The 24,720-nt window shown below is 38.8% G+C and overlaps 1 protein-coding gene across 8 annotated transcripts in view; it reads right to left on the bottom strand.

Moving 5' to 3' along the window:
• The window catches only part of LOC117421342 (LIM domain-binding protein 2), a 122,051-nt gene that overhangs the window by 24,351 nt on the left and 72,980 nt on the right, over positions 1-24,720 (bottom strand). For all 8 annotated transcript variants that reach the window (XM_059035463.1, XM_059035469.1, XM_059035475.1 and 5 more), the window contains exons 3-4: positions 23,814-23,986; positions 12,652-12,774 (exon numbers count right to left, since the gene is read on the bottom strand). In XM_059035463.1, the coding sequence (XP_058891446.1) occupies positions 12,652-12,774; positions 23,814-23,986 (296 nt within the window). The remainder of the gene's footprint in view (positions 1-12,651; positions 12,775-23,813; positions 23,987-24,720) is intronic.

Below are 24,720 nucleotides of genomic sequence, written 5' to 3'. Positions count from 1 at the left end.
GAGAAAGCAGTAAGTATAGAATTATGGGTAATTGGGATATTATGGGCATAGAATTATGGGTAATCACTAGTTGAAGTACAGTTACATTGCACTGATGAGCCCCAAACAGGGCGAAACATGTATGCAGTTGCTGTACTGACTTTGAAAATGCTGTGAATGTAGAAGCCTTTTGCTGACTTTTATGTGATTTGATTGGCTCTTGTAATGCTGAAATTTGCATATGCTGTTTACACACACACATATATATATATATATGACAGGGCTGACAGTTGGAGCCTTGTCACATATTCTAAATCACTGCGCTGCCTCACAGATTTTAAAGTATCAGATGGTAGCCATCTTGCTTTTATAGTTACAGATGTACAGCTGTAACTATGAAACTGAGTGACCAATTACCTGCAAATAATCCCAAAGTAGTAAGTAGACATGCTGATTTGGATGAAGAACAATTCAAATAAATAAAAAATACCAAAAAAACAAACACAACCCCCCCAGCTATCTTTATACTCAGTCATCCCGACTTGTCACTTAAAATAATGTATTTTTTGCGGCTTGTGAACACTACAGAAAAACACAAAAAGACACTTCTGCACATTATCCACCCCCCCTGAGACACAGACCTCGAAAAATTACTGAAATGCCCAAAGTTGTTGTGTTTATTTTCATTCTTCCCGTCTGTTCTGCTCAAACAGTGTGTCTGCACTTGTCAGTGACAAGGAAAAAAAATAACTGTGCCATCTGAAATCTGCCCCCTGGTGTATCTTTTCAATGGCAATGTCCACAATATCAAAAATACATTTTATTAGCATAAGGATATTTAATTAAAACATTTCAAATCCACTGTTTGACCTGGATTATAAATGCATTAAGGCCCTTCGGGCATCCGTATACATTGAATATACGAAATCTGTAAAAAATACATCCGTGAAACAATAGTACTGGTAATGCAAGTACATAGTACTGTAGCATATGTGGAGTGGAGTGGAGTGGAAGAATATCTATTCTTCATGTACATATAATTCAATTGTCTTTTATAAAGTAGCCGACAATTCTTTTTTTGTTTGATGTTTAGATAGGCTTTCCTGTACTGGAGTCTAACCAGAATGTACTCACCTGAAAGGGAATCCTGGCCTTCGTATTAAAAGCATTCAGTACAGTAATTCATGTAAAAACGTTGAAGTCATTTCAATTACTCTTTCCTTATGCCTTTCCTTTTTACAACAGTTTTGCTTTTTATTTTTAAATACAGTACCGGTACTGTGCATTTCTTGGAGTTTCTTGGAGTTTAATTGCAGTCCACTGTAGTGCACGTGTTTTTATATATGATACACAGCAGTTCTGTGGATGCTGTATATCCAGTACAATATATGTAGAATCAATGTACAAGATATCTGTTTTGGCATATACTACTGACAAAAGAAATTCATAGTCGTGAAATTTGACCACCTTGCAAAACATTCAGCAATGCTATTAACTACATTGAGTGTAGCTATAAATAATGCTGGTTTTTTTCAGTGTGAAATTCCTATTTTTGTGATTGAAAGCTGATTTTAACAACTGATGCTGTCAGCAGAGGGTTCAGTTTTACACACATGTAAGTATAAAGAGGAAGTTCAATAACTGGAATTGAAGGTGTAAATGGAGATTAATCATTAAGTTGGCAAGAAATTAATTACCCAGACAAAAACTTGAACAATGTGTAAAATGTAAATGTAACTGTAAATGTAACACACACTGAATGCTGTCAGTTTGTTGGCAAAGGATGCTCAAATGCTATCTTGACACATCATGTATAGTATAATGGGCAATGTTTTTTTTTTTTTTTTTTTTCCGCCAATTATTATTCACTACGCTGGATTATTCATTTCAAAAGGTTTTCAAATATTAAGATTAAAATTGGCATACAATGAACAGTAAATTATGTGGCACATTTGAAATCTATTTCTGACACCATTTATTTAGCATTATCAGCAGCAGACAAAAAACAAAACAGATCTGAATTTGGACTCAAATTGCCAGCCCCAGTTAAAGTAGTGCTCACCCACAACTTCAAACACTTGGCTTCTATAACGGTCCCATTAAATAACTTTGTATTCTGCCAAATGCATTGTATTCATATACAAATGGAAGGGAACAACAGACACCCTCTGTAGTGGAGGTCTGCTCTGGCCTAAATTTAAAACCCGATCCAAACCCGACCCGACCAAACAAATCCGAACCCGACCCGAGCTCATTGAAATATTTGCATACCTGACCCGACCCATCCATCTCCACAAATATATTCCAAAGTTACGCTATTGAAACTAAGTACCTTCAGTGTAGAGTATTCCCGGTTTCCAGTTAAAACGTAAATACATTTTTAAAAAATCATTCAATTAATCACATCTCATTTACTTAATTTCCTAATAATCCAACACTGCATGACTTAAAAGACAACAACAACAGGCTTCTTCAGAACTTTGTTACCATAAATAACCACACAGAAGACACTCTTGCAAATTCGCTTATTCATTCTGGACACGTCTATATCATATCAAACCGCTAAATTAACGTTTAACAAATATTACACCATGACTATACATTTTAAAACAGCGAGGACAAACACATCATTTTTCAGTGTGCTGCTGCAGGGATGAATTTCACATCTTTTTGCTGTCATATTTCAGTAATGGTTTGTAAGATTTCCATTTACAACAATGTTATATTGTTTCCAAACTGTGGATTTAGACGTACCCTTTCCAGCAACGGAACGTTCCAATGCTACACATTCTCCTGTTGATAGTATTTTTTTTTTTTTTTGTTACTCCATCAGCTTATATACAGATGAAGACGCTTTATATCATGATTGCCTTGCAGGCATAATTTGTGATATAAAGCAGGTCATGATATAAACCGGGTTTCACGTTTGCCTATGACAGCACATGACGAGTGTGAGAAAAAAAGAAAGAAAACTAACGGTGAATTAAAGAGCAGTGTTTTAATACTGTACGTTTAGGAGTTCTTTACATTTAAACAAATGCTTACTACTGGACAAAAAAAAAGGCATGAATTGTGGACTGATGAGAGCCGTCAATTAGGCGCTGCACTTATTTATATATGTATTTATTTATTTTGTGTGTGCATTTGTTTAAAACCGACTGTGTTAAAATTAGTTTAAAAGTTGGTGTTTTGTAACTGAACTCTATCCCGTTAAGACCGCCCACGCAGCATTTGACAAAATGTCAGTTTATCAGTCGAGATGATTATTGGTTTTTAGTTGCACTGAAAATTAATTATATCCTGAGGTTACTTAGTAAAGCCCGGCGACGCAGCATTTGACAGGCTGCACAAGACGAATGAACAGGTTTGTGGGATGATATTAAGAGAGGTAATTTCTCAAAGAACCTGTGGTGCATGGCGAGTGGTTTTTCAAAAATCGTGAAGCAGGTAGTGAGTTTTAGGACACACTTGCACACAGGGAAAGAAAAAAATACTCACTTAAAATTAAAAACGCCATAATTCACTCACTGATAACACACTGACCCGAACCGAGCCCGAACTATAATATACAAACTACACCTGACCCGACCCCGGCACTTATTTTTGGGTCCCGTCAGGCTCTACTCTGTAGGTTTCAGTCTTTAACCATTCCTTTCCAATCAATCCTGCACAACAGCAACCTCAATTGAACTTGTGCAAAGGTATTCCATGGACTTAAAGTTACAGCTACCTAATTAGATACAATATCTATAAAGCCTAGATTTGGATTCCAGGAGGGATAACTTGGCTTTACACTTCAGGGCCACTCTTCTCCCTTTTCATTAATGAATGCAATGATCAAAAGGAGCAGGTTACAAAGACGCTTTGGCTTCTACACGTTTTTTGTTCTATTTTTCTGCAGAGTAGAGTTAAGGCAGATACCCTAAGGGACCAATTTAATGGTTGATAATGCTATGTGAAGATTTGATAAAATTATAGGTTATGTAGAAACATCTCAAAACACATACAGGTCTATGTAACCATCCATATCACATTATGTGGTTGGAGTTAAAGACGGATGTAATATATGAAACAACCTAAACCAAGGCGCGAAATAACCGATGGCACCGTCGGCAATTCCCACAGTGCCCAAGCCACGTGCCGCAATGCCTCTCAAATAACAAATAAAAAAAAAACTTACGGCAAAAGTCGCCGGTGTCAGTCAACACCAGCACATCTGATCTACAACCCATTCACAAACTTGCTCAACGTTAGATGACCCGTTCTGCCACAATTCAATTGAATTCTGTCTAATCTTGTCCTGCGAGAAAATGACTCATTATCGTAAAGTATACTGTTGCCATTCTTTTTACTGTGCACCTCCCAGCACTAAGCCACGAGAAAGACGTACTGTATCATTGGTTAATGAAGGGCAAACAGAGGGAGGGACGCTATTAGACTGAGCTCAGTATGACCGCACTGCAGGAATTTTCAATCACACGTGTTCAATGGCAGTGCCACTGTGTGATTTTTGCATCTGTGAGCTCCATGCTAACTCAAAAACGTTTAAAAAGAAAGAAGGAAGAAGAGCTGTCTAAATCGGCAGCGAAGTGTTCTAGGATTTACCTAATGTTCAGGTAAGAAATGGCTGCACAACAATTCGTCCCCGGCAACAATAATAATAATAATAATAAAAATAATAATAATAATAATGTGAACTTATATCAAGTACTGCTGAAATTGGCATATGTTAAAGTCACTTGTACAGTTTGCATCCCACTGTGTTTGGATAATTTAGGCAGTTCACAAAAAAAATATCAAACAGCAAAGGGTTTTCAGGCCATTTCTTTAGCAGGGCTGCAATTTGAGTTGCTTTCGATGCTTCGCTGTCCGCTATTTATACACGTGAATATCCTTCAAATAATGCAGACCTATATTTAAATTTCCTTTTTTAATTTACAGTGTGGGCTATGTAGTCCTTTAAGAGTTGAAAAGTACTAATAAATGACATTAGTTCCATATTAGGAACAATTGTTATGAAAGGCGATTGGTTGCCGGGGACACTAGATAAGGTGACATTGCGCTAGAAGCGGGCAGAGTGGATTGGGAGCAGAGCGAGTGATGTTATGTTGTATTATTTTGCTAATAAAAGTGTCGTCCCTTTTGAATTACAATTGTTTTTTTCTGGAGTTATTATTCTAAAGCAAACAGCTTCTGAACAGCCTTATGCTTAGAAGTTTTCTTAAATCTGTCCACCTCAACTCAGAGACACAACATATAGCTTAGTAAAAAAAAAACACATATAACATATACCACATTACACATAGTCACATATTCTATGATCATATATGGTATAAGGAAATCTGATTCTATGCTTAAAATTGCAATACTTTAAAATGCAACGGTGGAATACACATTCTGATTCCTTCCATGTCTTCAGTGTATATACATTGCTAATTTATATAGACATTTCAATGTTGCTGTTTTGAAATTCAGTGTTATTCCACCCAAAATGTCAACGCTAAAAATGAACACACAAATAGGTAGTAATTATTAGTTTTGCTCAAATCCTTACACTAAAAAAAACAAAACAACCAAAAACAAGCAAGTAGCTGTATGACATCGTTCAGGTAGCAGCTCCCTGCGAGCAGGAGAGATAACAGTGAACGAAACACGATATAGAAGTGGATCGATTTCTGTTTTCATTTATCTTTGTGTAATACCTTCTCGCTACCTTACGTAGTTCTGCTTTTTAACCAGTAAAACGTGTGCTTTCATGAAAGGGGTAAGAATGTGTATGCTTTAAAACAGCATACCTTTTATTCCCCTGAATAGAATTGTCCAGCAATGCACCATAACAAAACTGTAAATCCTTTGCAACTGTAAATTTCAAGAACTGTGAAACTATATAAAGTCTCTCAAATGTAAACATCTAACATTATGTGCATCCAGCTGTTCATTATTGTGATGCAGAGCACTCTCCATTGCCTGACGTGAGCATGGATTTCATAATTTCCATGAATTAGATTTTGATTTCCGTTACATGAGAGCAGATGTTAACACTTCATGCTGCTCTGAACTCAGCTCTTGCCAAGATAAGCACCGACTAAGATGTAGCTTTACAGTAGACTGATGTGATCCATCTGCATCTCCATCCATTTGCGTTTCTTTCCATCTGATGATGTAGATATCCTTCTGCCTGGTGTTGATGGCTGAAGTGTAATGCTGGCTCCAGGGATCAGTTTATTTAACCTCCCCAGCGCATCAGCACATACAATGGCTGCGATGCTGGCTCCGGGGACCAACCACAGTGCAGTCTCCCCAGCGCATCAGCATGACAACCGTCTGGATTGAGCTAAGTAGGGTACATCTCTGGGATCTTCAAGTGGGCACCGTCCATCCTCGTCGACTAGCCCACGACACCTCAAGAGGGCTCAACAGTGATTCTGGCGTCCCAGTATCACCTCCCTCCGTCCCCCACTCAACTCAGCCCAGCTTACTTACCTGTACATCAGTATTGTTTTCTTTCTATTGTACTTGAGATCCCCAGTGAGAATATTTCCGTCTCAACCACAGCCAGTTGCTGCTCCTTTCTGCTGCTTCAGATAAGTTCTTCACTGTGCGACACAACTCTTGACCACTCATGCCACAAATCCTTGACAACCCACCTCCACTGGGTAAACCCGGCATCCTTGCTGTTCCGCTTCAGTAGCTAGTTGAGCATACCAAAGTTTCTTCCTCTCATACGCCTCATCCACAGCATTCCAAGCGTGCTGATCCAGACCACAAGACAATGCCTGGTCGAAGGTTAGTGGTGGCAATCTCAAGTGGAAAAATAAGCCATTGACCAACATCTGCCAGCATTTTCCAGTCTCTAGCAGCTACCAGTTGTCCTGGGTGAGGCTTGGTTTTAACACCTTTTCTTGGTGGTTGCTCTCCTGGATGGAGGAATATTGTCTTTTGTGTGTAATGCTTTGATGGAACTGGTGGCAACTTATTGGTCATGTTATGCTTGTCTTCCAATGCTAAGGCCAAACATCGCCTGGTCATGGCGCCAAGTAAGCCGTCTTTGGCTAAGACCCACCTTACATCCTGTCAAAATGTGCCTTAATGTTGCAGGTGATAAACACAAAGGACATGAGGGATCCTCACCCACCCAGAGGTTTAGGTTCTGTGGTGATGGGAGAACATCATATGTGGATCCGATGAGGAAACTGATCCTGCTCTGTTCCATTGTCCATAGGTCTTGCCAGCCGATCTTGCATTGTTCCACACTCTCCTATCTCATCCATTCACCCTGCTTGGCCTGGGAAACAGCCTTTACACACCTCATCCTCTCCTCCTGCTTTTGCACCTCGTTGACTACCAGCTTCCTCCGTTGAGCTGGGGTTGATTTGTGCCATGTAGGAAGAGCTGAACTGAGACCAAGACCCCCTCTTCCATGCTGAACTTGTCCCATAATATCACTGTTTTGAAGGGCAGCCTTTGCATCTTCCACAGTTTTCTTTGCCGCCCACTTTCTTCCAGTTTTCAACACAGGTGCTGCCAATTGGACCTTGGCATACTTAAACTCCTCGGTTAGTGCAGAGACTGGTAGCGGCAGTATTCCTTTACCATAAAGTCCCTGATGTATGAACTGATTAAAGCTTCCAGCTTCTCTACTGTTGTCAAAGAAACCTCGTACAGTCAGTGGCCACAGCAGCCTCAGCAGTAGACCAAACTGAAAGCACCTGAGTTTCAGTTTGCCCAGTAAAGTGCTGCTGTCTATGCTCTTCAACCCTTCCGCTGCTTGTTGTCTAACTTCTCCCACATGAACTGTGTCCTTTAGATCCCCATCGTACCACCTCCCAAGACTTTTCACTGGCTTCTCAGACACTGTTGGTATTACCTCACCATTAATGTAGAACATTTGATCTACTACTTTACCTTTAATTATAGAGATGCTCCTTGATTTAGTGGGCTTGAATTGCATTCGTGCCCATTCAGTGTTATTGGTTAATTTGCCCAATAACTGATCAGTGCAGGCTACTGGTGTAGTCATGGCTGTCATGTCAACCATGTTTGTTACTGTCATCGGTACACTGAAAAAATCAAATGCTGCCCAGAGAAGTTCATGTGACACTGAACCATATGCATTAGCCAAATCCAGGAATGACACATGGAGCTCCTTCCTCTCCTTTTTAGCTGATTGAATTTATCGCCAGATGACACTGATGTGTTCTAAGCATCCTGGGAAACCTGAAATGCCTGCTTTTTGTACTGAAGTGTCAATTAAGCCGTTCTTTAACAGGTAAGTTGACAATCTCTGAGCAATAATGCTGAAGAAAATCTTGCTTTCTACATTTAATAGGAAATAGGGTGAAACTGACTGATGCTTGTAGAATCTTTTTCTTTTGGATAAAGACCCCACCTGCTCGGCACCATGCTCTTGGTACAACCTGTTTTTCCCATGGCACTTTCATCAATGTCCACTGGATTCATAGAACTCCTAAAGCACTCTTGTACACTTTGTACGGAACTCCATTAGGCCCTGGACATGATGACACCCTTGCTTTTTTCACAGCTTGCTCTACTTCTTTCCACTTAGGTGCACAGTCCTCCATTTGGTATTCTGGTGGATTGATAGGTGGGATGTCTGAAGGAAATGACATATGCTCCTGCCTTTTTTAATCTGTATGTGTTTCCTCCAAATATCCAGCTCAAACTTAGATGATTTTAGTCTGCCATTTTTCTCACTGGTGAATAACTTCTATAAAAATTTGAATGAATCTTTATAAGTTAGTTCTCGCATGCTCCTTTTTGTAGCGTTTCTGTAGGCTCTCAGCTCTGCGTAATTTTGCAAGCTTATCTTTTATGACCCTTTGTAAGAGATTGAGTCCCTTCTTCTGACTTTGTTCTGATCTTCTCCATTGCTTCCTCAGCTGCCTCCTTTCTCTAACTAAGCAATCAATCTCCTGCTGCCATCTAAACTTTCCAGGAATAGTTTGTGCCTTTTCCTTCCTTTTTTCAACTTCAAACCTCTCGCTTCCATATACGTAGATGATGTCCCCAAATTTATCCAGCTTCTTTTCAACTGTTCCACTTAACCTTTCCAACGCAAAACAGAGATGTGTTTACTGTGTCCCACGCAGTTTTCTCACAAGCGCTTGGCCATTTAACTCCAGGCTTGTGCCCGTTGAGGTTCTTTTCTCTCTTATGCTGGTTCGTCTGACCAGGTTCGCAAGGATCATTAGGTTCATCAGTAGTTGCATCCATGCAAGTCTTCCTCAAAAGGAAGGATCACAAGTAGAACAATCCAGTTACACCAGTTGTAAACCAAGGTGGCCACGATTAGGTAAATAAAATTAGAATGTTTCTAGAATATCATTCTAACATCTTGCCTGTTTAATTCATAGAACAGTTATTATAATAAGTAGCACCCAGAATATTAGCATAGCTCCTGTCTAATCATCATGCCCCCTCCCCCAACCCCTTTACACAGCACAGCAGCCTGCTCTGTGATAAGGAGAATACCAAACGCTTTACCACCCCACATAGTTCACCTCCTTCAGAACAAGACTAGGAGAAAAATACCGGATCTAGTAGAAACCAAGCTAGAGAGTATCAGAGAAACCCCACACAGTAAGTAATCTGATACAGTACTAACCAGGTAAAATGGAGATGATATAGAGAGTCAATTTTAGTTTCATGTGCAGTTTTCTGTGCTGATTAAGAGAGCTGGTATCACATTGGAGCATCCCGTGGCATTTCAAAATCATAAATTTCTGACTCATTCATTTTCCTTGGTGTTTATTAATATCTTTAATATCCCCAATATAAATCCCAATATATCAAGTTCACGTTTTTTAGCAGCATATCTCCTTTTGCTTGATTAATTGCCAGGTTATGACTAAACCATTTTTCTGTTTGTTTTTTTTTCAATTCACAATATCTTTTTAATAGTTCAAAAGGCAAAAGAGGGTTGTTGTAATTTTACCTTGAACATAATTTGAGTCTTAATTCTAAGATCAAGCTCAGCCTTGTAAGATGTAATGTAGTGTGGGATGACTGACTGTTTGGCCCAGGAACTCGCCTTCTGGACCGACAGGAGCCACCCTCTTAGGTGCGACCTCCGATGTCGGTCAGAGGTCACCAAGACCAGGTGATGGAGGACCACCGACCCCCAGAAGGGAGACACAGTTACAAAGGAAGCGGTGGGGAGGTGGAGGAGAAAGACTTGCAGAACAAGTAGTGGAAGGTGAGGCTGGACTATATAGGATAAGGAACCAATAGCATCAGCATAGCAATCTGAGCATCACCCCTATAATATATTTATCCCTGTTTGATGATTAGATTTTACAAAAACTATTTAAGAGAAGTTCATCTTTTTATATGTTAAAGACACGGTCTGCATTGTTAATGCTTTAAAAAACATGTAATATTGTGGCAATGTGCCCCGCCCCTGTGTGTATTTTTGTGTTTTATGTTGTATGTAGTGTGTTAATGTTGGTGTATTGTAGTTGGTACACAGGATATAATGCGGGTAATGAGCACGAGTGTTTAAAATGTATAATTGTATTGTTTCACTTCACGTGCATTTAAAGTATATAATAGTATGTGAGCACTGGGTTGCACAGAATTAGTTCACGTGCTGGGATTCAAGTGAATAATTAATTAGTAATTGAATCCCCGCACAACAGTATATATAGATGCACGTTTTACTCACTTGGGGTTGGGTGTTCAGTGAGTGGAAAACGGGTGTGGAGAAGGAGAAAATAAAAAGTAAAACTAAGGAAAAAGTAAATATAAGTTTGTTTGACTCACCGTGTTTGTTTGTCTGTTCATCCACTGTTTGTTTAGTGTTAATCCATTTTGTTTGTGGATTTATTTTGGCCTCGAGTGCCGTGTCTTGTGTTTTGTTCAACCTTTTATTTTTGTTTGTTTATTATACGCATTGAGCGCAGCCATTGCACTTCAGTTTCAACTCCAGTGCTGTCTGTCTGTGTACTCCTTTCTGGTCTGACATCACCACTACAGCCTGCTTGTCACAAATATATATACAGTAAATAAAACTGCTGAATACGCACAAAGTAGAATGATAAATACCATTTTAAAAAGAATAAATAAAACTGTCAGCTAAATATTTTTATTCATGTTATTTAATGGTGCTCTACAGCTAAACCATTTTTACTCATTCATATATATATATATATATATATATATATATATCTATATATCTATATATCTATATATATATCGTTGCCTTTGAGACTTAACAATAATATTAAATGTTGTGAATTATTTAGGCCTGCTTAAATATGCTGCTATTTTAGTTAGCTAATTAAAACGGCCTTTGCCTTTATATAAATTATTACAGCAAACCTGCCAGATACCCATTAATATAATTAATTTTTCTCTGATTTTAGGTTCGTGCCTCAAATCAATGTCAAAAAAACAACATAAATTGTGTGATTTCTTTGATGTTCCTTCTCCTCCAAAGAAAGAAATAGGCATTTATTTTGTAAAGGATGAGTTTCACAATATCAGATGGTCTGCATGGAGGCATGAAACACTGCTGAAAATGTGGAGGCTTTTACCAGTCAAGTTTCTGGTGACAGGGATTTGCAAGAAATTTGTTGAGTGCATTTTCAGTGTTTTTGGGGAAACATGGGAAACATGCTTGACATTGGCAGCATTTTACAATATACCACTCTCTCATTACAGCGTGAAAAACTGACCATTGGAGATTGTAAAGATGAGCTAATGGGAGTTGTTGGACAATTTACAGTTTTACTTGAAACTGATGGCAAGTATAGGAAAGAAGCAGCTGCATATGCAGATGCTGACAGGGACAAAGTGTATGTTTTAAGATATTTAATTGCTGAATTTGAAACAAGATTTGACTCTCTAGATTCATGCAATCAGTTTCTGGTGTTTGATCCTTCAACTTGGCCAAAGGACAAGCAAGACATCCACACTTTTGGCAACCAGTTGCTCAGTGACATGATTCAGAAATATGAAACCATTGTGTTACAGTTGATACAGACTATTTTGAGGGAATGGTTACGTTTACAGCAAGCAGGAAAACATCTGGCAGCTTCTTCAGTGTATGATTTGATAAATACTGTGATAACCAGCAATGCAGATTCCTCCTTACAAATTCATCAACTATTGTCTCATTACACTGCCATTAAGCAGTGCTGCTTGTGAGTGGGGTTTTACACATGTCAACATTTTAAAAAACAAATATCGATCCTGCCTATCAGCCTCGCGCCTTTCTGCCCTGATGCACATTCATATGTGTAAAACGACCACTGAAACATTTGAACCCAAGCCTGCAATTGAACTGCGGATGCAGTCAGCACATCGCAGGCTCAATCGGAGCTCCAAGCAGGAAGACCACAGCACAGCAAGCTTGGCATCTCACTTGTTCGAACTGACAGAGGAGGAGGTGGAGCTAGACAGCGACTTGGATTATGACCCCTAACCAAACCATTTCTGCTGGTACTCCTGTGAAAACCTAATGAATAAAATGATGTGAACCCCTGGTTATAAATAACAACTACAATAAACAAGATATGGAAATATGAATACGATGTGAATATCACGTCTTACGCCTTGAGATCAGCATTAGGCAGACTTCTGAAAGTTGTATATACAGTTCGACAAACACTTTTATGGATTACAAATGTGTGTCTTAAAAAAGAAACTTACATGCATTGCTAATATACTGCGTGGGACCAATTCTCTGTACTGTCTGATTGTAAAGTGCCATGCCTTAATCCTCATGAGATCATCAAATGTGAACTCCAGAATCAGACGACCTTCAGTACAGACCTGTGGAGACAAAAAAAGAAGGTTTATAGCAGCAATAAATAAGCTTTAAAATGTGTTGCTTTTTCTATTGTATGTCATGTTGAATTATTTTTTTTTTTAATAAAAAAAGAAAACAAAAACAAAGCACAGTTAAATAACATTTTATAAGATATTTCTGTGATTGACAGTGGTAACTATAATTAAATAACAAAGGGGGGATAACTAATGCAAACAAAACATAGGCAAGCTATGTATGAAAGAATCATGTTTGCTACAGAAAGAATGTTTATGGACAGTCATTGTGTTTTAATATGTATTTTAAAATATTTGGGAATTTCAACCTTGCTATAAGTTTTGTTTGCTAAGGTTTGAAGTATGATGCCTGTACTTTTTTAGTCTTCCATAGCCTTACACTTCAGGTGATTTGTGAAGGTTTAGCAGTTTAAATTATGCAGTTATGTAGCACAAAATTATATTAGAAAATCTTGTCATTTCATTATTTAAAAAACTGAAGACCTGCATGGACAGACACTAGCATGTTTTTTTTATTATTAAAATAAATCCATCTGTCTATCTATCTATCTATCATAGATAGATATGCAACTTTTTTTTTAACTAGGCTGGTTTTAAAGACAAAGAATCTTAAATCAAAATAGTGGCCAATTAAGAAAAGAAAATTTGCTGTTTTGCTGAATTCATGTTACGGTACTCTGAGCTCTGACATTTTGTTGCCAGGGAAACTGAAATCAGCTGATTAGTTGGCATGGCAACAGAAAAGATGTAATCCCAGCAGAAACACTCTAATCAATGCCCCCAGCACAGATGGTCTCCGGAGGATCAACAAGAAAGAGGCTGGCAGGCATACAGCTGATCACGTGGTACCACTAGACCATGCTAGGAAAGAAAACAAAAAAGAAAACCCTTTTTTCTCCAACTAGTGAATATATGACTTAACCCATTCCTCTCCCATGCTCTCCTTCATAAAAGAAAATCTGAAGTTCAGAAATATACAATATATTCAGTTCATTCTCCAGTCCTGATGAAATCCATTACAAATTTGTGAAATTTCAAATACCTGGCAATATTTTATAATGAGCTTTCACTATTTCACTAAGTGCAGTGTCTGATAACTTTTTGGTGTGGGTGTCTATTTGGAAAAATACAAATTTGTACTTACAAAATGATTATATTCATACATGCACTTAGTAGGTGTGTTTTTGGGGTGTTTTCAGGAACCAGTTTGTAACTGTACCTGTTGATTCCCCACCATTAGGAAACTGTACACACATTTTCAGGTCAATCCAGAAATTCAGAAGTTATTTGTCCCACAAGCTTTCACCGAAACAAACAAACAAACAAACAAACATCTATTTTTGAAAATGTAAAATACAACTTAATTGTTACAAAACATTGATTATTTCTAGCTATGTAACATTAACATAAAATGTTCTTCTCCCAAAAAATGATGCAAATTGCATTTTGGTGTAAAAACCTTAATAAATCTGGACCTAAGTGCATTACAGCTCCCACTAATACTTCACGCAATTGAAAATTATGAAAATATAATACTAGTTTAATTAAAGGAGAGAGAGGGAGTGTTAAATGCAATTACATAAAGTGCTTATAATCCAAACTTACTGCGCTTTCAAAAACAAAGTCCAACAGATAGTATAAACAGGTGTGTTGAACTTCAGTATTCACAGACAGTCGATGTATGGAAGAATCCACACACTGAAAACCATGAAGTGGCAACAGGAATCACTATAATGCCAAATTCATGCCAGTAGAATCAATTGTTCTTTATTAAGGAAGTACAGGCAAAAAAACAAACAGTGTGCAAAAAAATAAAGTGCTGCATGCAAATGTTCCGATCAAATTGTGACCAACCTCAGTGCAAGCAAATCAAGAACACCTGTGTATTTAAGTTGTACATTTACTTAGCAGTATTATAGAAAAGGCAATCACAGAAACTGAAGACTATTCAAAGTAAAGATGGCATTATAGAAAATGACATAAAGTATCTTAAATCCTAACATGAATTTAAACATCACATCATCATATCAGTATGTAGTAAATACTCGAAATATCAATGTATCTGAAAACTAATCAATGAAATCAGTTTATATATATATATATATATATATATATATATATATATATAAATATTTAACATTTTTATAGAAAACATGATAATCCTAATTCTTCATTAATTCCTTCAGGTTGTACTGTTTTAAGATAGAAAATTCATTTTGATTCACATTGAAGTAGTTTCTGGTCAAGGTTACCACCTCTTCTAGCTTGAGATAATCTTTGTATACCATAGAGATTAAAATCCGAAATTGTATGTTTTGCATCTGTAAGGTGTCTAGCTAAGGGCAAATGAACATCTTTTCTACAAGTGGTGCTTTTATGCTCATTAATGAGCATCTTAATTGTCTTTTAGTTTTACCAACATATTGCGCCGTGCAAAATGAGGGTTACAGTCCCGAAATAATAAGACACTTTTATAATTTACACGCAACACAGACACGGCCACGTCCCTGGACAGTGGGTGCTCTAGTGCAGGTGTATGGTGAAAAGACAAAACACAGTCAAGACAGTCGTGCACTGTAGTCCGGGGTTTGGTGCTGGCGTGTAGCGACAAACAAAACACAAAACACAAAACACTCACGGTACTTTTAGTTTCACTTTATGCTCCTTGCAGTTTAACCATAAACCAAGTAACAGATCGCTGGGGCCACTTCCCCTAAATACCTTCCGTCACGCCCTCTTTCGGTGGTGCGGCCAATCACGTATCCTCCAATCCGTGACTGACACATCGCCTACTGCATTAAGGCGATGACTTCTGGTATCGTGGCCCCTCCCCCTTCCTGGATGGCCGGCTTCCGACTGACCCTGGAATGAACTGCCGAACAATCCATTTTGGGGTACTCTGCTCCGATTATACCGCGCCCTCACAGGTCGGGAGGGAGATTGTTGATAAGGCTTCATTCGCTCTCTGTCACAACATCCTATTGAAAGTACTTTTGCTGCTTTATCCTGAAAGCGTATCATTTTAAATATGCTTCAGTTTCATGAAAAATAAGTGAACTTAAACAATCAAACATGAAAAATAACATTTCTTTGGAACTTTCTAGTAAGAGGAGAAGCAGCTTTGTCATTAATCTGTAACAGGCAGCTAGAGCTTGGGCACAAATCAGCAACTGCACATTCAGAAAACAGAGGTCTACTCCTACACAAAAGCCTGACTCACTTGCACAAGTAGTTATAGATCTTTGAAACCGCTTGAAGGAGTATGAATACGTGATGACTGTGCATTACTGCCCGTTACATAAACACAGGATGCTCCTTGAACATTAGTTGAAACAGCCATCTAACCCTGAAATTGACTATCTGCTGACATGCCTATCTCTCTCTCCCTCTGCTGAGTTTCCAAGATTAATAATACAGACATTGGACATATGTTCTTCAGCAGGGACCAATTAAATGAGCAGCTAAATGTAGTCTACATAGCAACCGATCAAGTTACTCCCCCAGATTGGTGGGCAGCCAGTCTCAGAATACTTTGTCTGGCCTAAATCAACCGCAGACACAGTTCACACCAAAAACATCAAGCCAGAAGGTTATTAGATTCAAGTACATTAGGGGCTGTGCCTATGACCATTTCCTAGTGTTAGGCAACAAATATGGCAGGAGATCTATATTTTTCTGCAATTACCGAGTTTCTTTCGTGTGTAAAAAGATGATGTAGACTGTTATTGTTTTTTTTTCTATTAATAACATTGTTGCTGAAACATTATTTGTTATGCTCTTGTTCCTTTGAGAAAGAGACACGTGAACAACACCCCTGCAGCTCGCAGGCTGCCTTGTAAAGCCAACGACCTCCCAAGCGGGATACATTCATGCGAATAATGTCCCCTAAAGTCTATCCAATCAGGGAACAATTCAGGGTGCCTCGGGAGCCAATCAACACAGTCCGTGTCCCACGCCCCCGGCAGACCTGGGTGAAAGCCGCCAGTATCAGGTCTGCTCTGAAGAAGTCACCAGCAATCAGAGTCGCATTTCCTTTCCGCTACAGTATTTATAGATATATATTTTTTATTCAACTTTAGTAATGTCTAGTTATGTATCTATGTATCTATAGATTTTTTTGCAGTTCTGAAATCATTTAAACATCTTTACAAACACACACTACAGACAGCTTACGTAGGATAAAATGCACCCTTTATGGGAAATTGTTGGGGGTTCAAGTGCAAATTCTACGTACAAACAGATTTAGAAGCATTGAGATTTATTAACACCAATTATGCGTACAAAAGCTCAACGTGAGAATGATAAATCAGGATCAATTTGTGCATGCGAACAATCCTAAAAATCTGTGCGTGCGAACTAATCAAGTACTTAATATATGCACATTTAATAAATATGGGACCTGGATATTATGTAAAATGAAGCCAGCCTTTTAATAAGCATTACGTGTTCTTTAAAAAAAAAAAAAAAGGGAGAAAATAATATAAAATGCACTCTGTAGATTGTCCTATTTGCAAAATAGTAGTACCTGTCAATGAAGATTATATGTTTTTTTCCACAACAGGAGTCATGGGTAACAAACCTTGATCAAGAGGGCACTATCACTATTAGAATATGAGTGTCTCAGCTGGTAAAAGCACAGTCACGCGTTGTGCAGGGTGAGTCATACAGCGCAGGTCCTGGCTGTGCGAAGTCGCCGCTCTTCACTGGGGATTCTGAAAGCGTTGCTTTGGCTCTGGCGCTCCCGTGGGTTAGGGAGGCAAAACCAGCAGGGAATGCTTCTACTCATCGTGTTACAGCAAACCCTGAACGGACACATGCAGGGTAGCCTTTGCCCTGCAGATGCTGGTAGCTCGCCGATATCCGCCGGCGAGCTACCAAATTGCGGTGAGGACATTCCAAATTGGGAAGATAATTGAATAAAATAATTGGGCACACTAAAAAAATTAAAAAATAAAAGATTTTCGCTTTTTTTGTAAAATCTAAATTTACCTTGTACAGTACTAGGCTTTGTTTGATACAGTTCTGCTGAGAAATGTAAATAGTCCTGATCATTTTTTATATATAAAAACTTAATAACAATGACAAAAAAATAAATACACTTTATTTAAAATATAGCTTTGTCATGGCTGCTTAGTTCTTTTGTTTTAGTTTTTTTTTCTTGACATTATCAGTGAATTGAAAAAAAGTGAATCAGCTTGCAGGGCGAGTAGTTCATAGTCTGCATGCTGTTATTGTTGAAACAGGAAAGATAAGTTGCATTGCAGAGAATATGCTGATCTTATAGTAGTCCAGCTTCTAGACTTACATCAGCGAACCAGGTGCTAACCAATGATGACCTGCACAAAAAGAAAGAGTGCAGTTGACACTGCCATGCTTACGAAGCTGGAAAGTGATAATGAAACAGACTGATGTGAAGTGAACTGATAGATGTCCGTTGGAAGGTGGCTGACAGTACTGGCTGACAGTACTGAATCGGTATTGTTTCGAATAAAACCTAAAACATTGCTCATAGTCATAGAATATTATTACAATTTGATGGCACGGTTTATTTAAACCACATTGGAACAAACAAAGGAACTGAAATAAACAGAGAGCTGGCCCTAATACTGGGAAATCTACAGATGGGACTCCAAAGTGAAAGAGATTGGCAGTGTAGTCTGATTATAAACTGGTCTTAATGTCAAGCTGGTCACGTACAGGATCTTTACTGAATACGTTCTTGTGTCTCTTAACAAATGTAATGGTGTTAGGATGAATTGTAATCGTTATGGACCCACCTCTTTTGCAGCAGGTTCTATGGGAATAAGAGGGAAAACTAGTCCCCAAAGGCCATTATCTGCTTCCAAGAGGAGTTTACTGTAACTACCATGTGGGCAGGCAGACAGCCAGTCTGCCTTAGAGCGATCTGGCTTTCCTATAAGCTGAGTCAGCCCTGGCCATAAAATCCACAGCCTGAGAACCCAAACTAAACTGATACAGTACCACAGTTAAATTGTGTAAAGAGACAGGGTTACAAAATACAAGCAAATAATGACCCTGCACTTGAAGTATAAATTATATAGGTACTGAATGCACAAAAACAATTACGACCCCACTGCAGGTAGTCAAAAGCACTGTTAGACTGGTGAATCAGAAGATTGCGATACCAGCCCAGCAAGAGTGGGATTGATAGCTGAATCTCCCTCCTGTTTTTACAGGTTTACAAGGTTTAGAGAGCATGATTGCACACAGCAGGGACAGTGCTTTCCACTGTGATGGGATGAGCAATTGCATCTTAGGGGAGGGGGAATAATAAACCAAAGCGAGACGAACTTTGGTGTTGTGTTAAATGGGGGCTGTTAACCCTGCTGCAGGCAGGCCCTGATACGTATCAGGTTGTACGGGAGACAGAACCTACCCCAGCCCCAGCCTCTCCCTGCTAAAGCTGTTTAACCCTTTCACTCTTGTTAGACTGCCTGAAATTGGCAGGTGAAGGTGAAGGGGATTGTGGCAGGGTGAAAGCCCTGCCGGTGCACAGGTGTGTGTGTGTGTGTGTGTGTGTGTATGTGTTGGCAGGGAGATGGTTAAATTCCTCCCTGTCAAAACACGTGGGAATGTGGCTGGAGCCATAATTTGAATAAATGATTGTGACACGATGGCTTGTGTGGTGACGTGAGACCAGGAACTGAACAGTCTGTTTAGTAAACGTGATGTTGCGCTGGTTTGTTGTAAATGAACAAAATAAAAAGGTTTAACAAAACAGCAACACAGAACAAACAAAATGGTGCAGTGGCCAAAACAAATAGACAAACAAAACACTAACAAACAACAAGTACCAGCACGAGTACCAGTTGTTTTCTTTAATAATTTACTTCTCCTCTCTCTCTGTCCCATACCTCCTCACTGTACACCCAACCCAGTGTGCGTGAAACATTCATTCTTTTATACAGCTGTGCCGAGACTCGATTGCTAATCAATCATTCAATTGAATCTCGGCACAGTCTGCATGTGGACTATTTGTGGTTGTGCATTCCTTTGTGCTAAATACAAATATACATTTTACATCACCTGTGCTACATAACCCACACTCCGTGCACCAATACAATAATATGTATAACAGACAACATAAAACACAAAATACGCACAGGGGCAGGGCACCCTGCCACAATGATTAATGATTAATCAGGCCACAGGTTTATAAAAAGGGTTTTCACGGGTGTTACTGTTAAGAGTTCATGTTAGTGATAGAGGTGGAGGTGGTTATTGCTGTGCTGTGTACTGCTGGCGTTTAGGGGAGTGTGACAGGGATGGTGTGTGGTGACATCAGGCCAGAAGCAGGAAGGAAAAATCTGAGACCAGGTAGGCCTAAGTACTGCAGTTAAAGACACGGCGTGCGCCGTTTATTTTAAATAACAAAAATAAAATAAAAGGTTTAAATAGAAAACATTGCTCACAGAGCAAAATAAATATTTAAACAAAAACAAAATCCAGAACACAAAACAATACAGGTCAGGCTGGGCAAATGCTGTCACTGTTCCTGTACATTTAATTACACTAGTTTTAAGCTTCTCTCTCTCATTCCTCTCTCGCTCCCGTTGCTCCTCCGAACACCCACCTTGAGTGCAGAGAGCTGCAGGCTTTTATATCGTGGCCGAGGGGTTTACCTGGCTAGTAATTATTCTATTACCCCTCGGCCACAATCTGCACAAGTTTATTAATTATTCCTGGCAGAGGACGAGCACCAATCTAGCCTCTGCCAGAACACATTTTAAATACACAAAAACAATAACAAAACACACGGCTATGCCGTCATATTTACAAACATAAAGCATAAAACAAAAATACAAAATAACACAGGGGCGCAGGGGGAAATCCTGTTCTAAAAATAAACAAATAATACATTTAAACAGCAGGGATTTCTACCGCCCTGCTACAGGGAGTTTTGTGAAGCCGCGTTTCCTTGTAAGCGGTGGCTCGGCCTGAAACCACAGGGTATGTAAAGTGTGTCTTGTTTTGTTTAAATGTTTGTTTTGGCCACCGTGCCTGTTTATTTTGTTCCAGTGTTTTTGGTTATTGTTTTTGGTTCTTTGTTATTAAAAGAGCGCATTAAAGTTTTAACCCTTTGCGGTCCATTGTCGGACTGGGTCCGACATTGCAATTATTCCTCACAGGTCCTTTGTCGGACTGGGTCCGACATCATTATAGCAACGCAATAAACGGGTGTCTAGTCGTTTTTTCGCCGGAAAAAGCCGAGAAAACCATTCAATTGCCGAGTGGGAGCGACAGGAGCCGAGACAAGTCGAAAAAAAAAAAAAAAAAGGCGTATCTCATGAATAGTCATACATGGTATCAGGTATCAGATAACGGGGGCGGTCTGAAGTAAACAAGTTGGCTGACTGAATCAGCGCACAGAAAACACGGACATTTGCAGAGCTTTTTTGAGATGTTATAGTAATAAAATAATGACTTGGATCGCATTATTGAGGAGTTTGGTGATAAAACGAGTGATCCGGAGATGATCGATCGGTATGTACGACTATTATTATTATTATTATTTATTTCTTACATAGGTGAACGCTATAGCAAACGAAAGGGTGGGGCAGGGCTGGAAATGTCTAGTGAGTGCTTTGTTGATATGCAGGGCCATTTAAACCCGTTTGACTGTGAAAAAAATACTTTTAAACAGCGCGTCTAAAATTAACTGCGCGTGTGAAAATTAATTAGACCTGGCGTGCCTGACGCGCAATTAATAAATGGACCGCAAAGGGTTAAACTGCAGCTTCTTCTTTCTGAGTCTCTCTCTCGGGCACTGATGCTACCCTGTCACAGGAATATTTAAAGGTTTATGCTCAGTGCTCAGTACTGAATGCTTATCCTGCCTATTAATTATCAGAAGCAGAGATGTGAGAAAGGCTTGTCTACAACTTCCTTGGTAAGTTGTTATTGATTTTAAACTTGACAGCTGTCGCTGGTTCTAGGCGAGCCAAAAGACTTTCATGCTGTGGTTTCAAGCAAATATGAAAGAAAAAAAATGCAGCTTTCAAAAAATATAAAGAGAACCTTGTGTTTAACATGTGTTTACCAGCAACCTCATAATTCATTGGTAATGTATAACATCCACTACTTGTTCTGTATAGAGCCACAGTAAAAACACCACAGCCTGGATGCACTTTTTTTTTTTAAAGGATGTGCATTATACAGTACAATACAATAGGCTAACCTTCTTGCAGGTAAATCAATTCTGTGTTACTCAGGCACAGCACAATAAGTTTGTTTTTTTTCATGGTCTATGTGTGTCTCTGTGCCCATTACTGGTACTTAATCAGTCCTACTAATCAATACCTGCCAACAGCAGCTAGGAAGACGTCAAGACTCCTGGAAGTCCTTTTTAATTCAATCTCTATAGCAGCATAAACTCCAGCACATTTAAAATCAAAGTGAGAGCAAATTTTAGCTACTGTAATCAATTTAAAATAAGGCTTTCTCCCTAGTTAGCAATACTTGCTGTGATTTTCCCTTGTCCACAATTACTCTCTACAAATTGATTCAGTACGATAAATATTTGTGACACAAAAAAGTATTGATAATATCACGCTAAGCGATGATTGTCTCAACACAACTTCTCGTTGCAGATGGAACTATAGGTGTGATTAAGATACAGGTAGACTGGCCTTGCCACGGCAGTGGGAAACCTAACATTTAAAAAAATATACATATTTATTAAATTATGATTTCTGTTCTACTGCAACTTAGCCTGTCGTGTAATGCTAGTAAGAAGCTATTCAGCCTCTGATAATTCTAAACACGATCACTCAAGGATGACAATTATAAATAAATGACTGCACCAGCTTAAAGGAACTGAGGCCCTCAATGCAGCATCAACAGTAAGGCAATAACATCATCCTCTCTGCAGCACCCCAGCCCCACTAAGCTGTGGCATGCCGATTCCTAGCACAGGCCTGCTTTAATTCACTTGTAAATGGGTTTGTAACTGTGGGTGCCCTGTGTGATTTCAAGGCACAGCTCCAGCCCTGCATCCAGAAAATCATTCTTCTCCATACGCTGTAATGGCAAACATGCTGGCTCGATTACCTCAGCTAGTATATCAAGAATGTCTCACTCACACCACAAACTGCTGAAACTGATGCAGGCAACAGCACTATTCTTCTTAACCCTTGCACAGCCCTACACTTCCCACTGCACTTCTTAGGTTTCCAAGACAACCTTTATGGTCATATAACAACTTGCTTGATGTAATTACCTCAGAATGGCCCAAAACAGAAAAATCTTATTAAACAAAAATAACTGTATGAAAGTAATGATTACTGCTTTCAGACAAACTGAGAGAATCACATTCTCCACATCCAGACTCTAGGTCTCTCTCTCACACACACACACACACACAGAAATAAATATTTCAAGAAACCTAGTTAATGGGCAAACCCGAGAATTATGAAAAGGACTGCTTGATTTTAATAATGACCTACATGTATAGTGTCATTTCTACAGGTAAGGGTAACATTTTAATAATACATGTGCCTGCACATGTTTAAAAAAAAAACAAAAAAAACTTTAGAATATTATTATTATTATTATTATTATTATTATTATTATTATTATTATTAACAGAATAAAGCAATACAGTGTAGCTAAGCCTAATTTTTAAAATGAAATGGTGTTCTTCACTAGTAGTGTGCAATCAAACGTATATTGTTATTATAAACATCTTTAATAACATTTTTTATAAGTACATGTAGCTATTGGATACTTAAACTAAAGCATAGCCCAAGTCTTTTCCTTTGAAGATGTGGCAGGGTACTCTACTGACAAAGAAGAGCTGGTCACCAAAATGACTCCCTGTGTGTAGGCTACAGTTAACAGACAACTGATAGAGGGCAGTAATTCAACATGTAAAAAAATAGATTTGATAGTACAAATTACTATACAATGGCTTGGGAAAAACAAGTGTGTAGTTCTTCAAAAGTCATGCCACATTACATTGTTCAATTACCTGCCTGAGGAGAAGCAGGATTAAAAGTAACCTTTACCTTTGTAAACATTGGCTTTCCATGCTGGGTGACCATGGTGCATTGATCACAGTCCACTGTGATCGAGGAGTTGTGAAATGACTCCTTGGAGTGTTTGAGAATGTAATATAGGTCTGTGACGCCTCCTTCAAAGACGGTACTGAAATACCGAGGGATGAGAGTCCTTCCAATAGCTGCAAGGCACGAAAGAAAGAGAAAAGAGAATGAATTTGAGGTTCACGTGGTATTGCTGATTTGGAACGTCTAACTACCTCATTAGTTTCTTCCATTTCTGGAGGATTCCATTTCAGGTAAACACTTCCGTGAGAATGAGTTTAATCTGGAATTCTGACCTATTCTCAGAGTTGAGCAGTTTTCAGCTTTAACACATAGTCGATACTGGCAGCAGCAGTTATAAAACATGCTGATTCTATAGAAATCAACATATCAATTCAAAAGAGCTTGGAATGAACACTACGTGATGCTAATCAATAGCAGAAATTATGAAATATATAAATAAATAAAAAATGATAATAAATTCCTCAATATCAAATCAAACTGAGTGATCAATGAGATCTTTTCATCTGAAAGCACTGCTGTGCAGCTACTACGATGTACATTCCCAGCAGAGTCCCTTTAATTACAAGGGTTTCCTGGGGCTGCTACTGAGCGAACGAAGAGCCAGATACAGCCTTGAGGCTGTAGGCTGAAGATTACTGATGGTAATATTTGTACTGTTCGTGCATACTTCCAAAAAGGCCTGCAAATCTGGAATACTGCATCAGCAAAATAGTGAGGATTAAAGATTTATCAATCACACCACCCTGGAAACCCATCTCGTCCCTGAAAAGTGAAAAAAAGATGAGCGAGAGGGAGAGAAAAAATACTTACGACTGAGTTAAAACATGATTTAACATATTCTTGATTA

The sequence above is a fragment of the Acipenser ruthenus genome, chromosome 1, assembly GCF_902713425.1.
Source record: "Acipenser ruthenus chromosome 1, fAciRut3.2 maternal haplotype, whole genome shotgun sequence".
NCBI classification, from domain to species: Eukaryota; Metazoa; Chordata; class Actinopteri; order Acipenseriformes; family Acipenseridae; genus Acipenser; species Acipenser ruthenus.
This window is presented reverse-complemented; position numbering and strand designations above follow the sequence as displayed.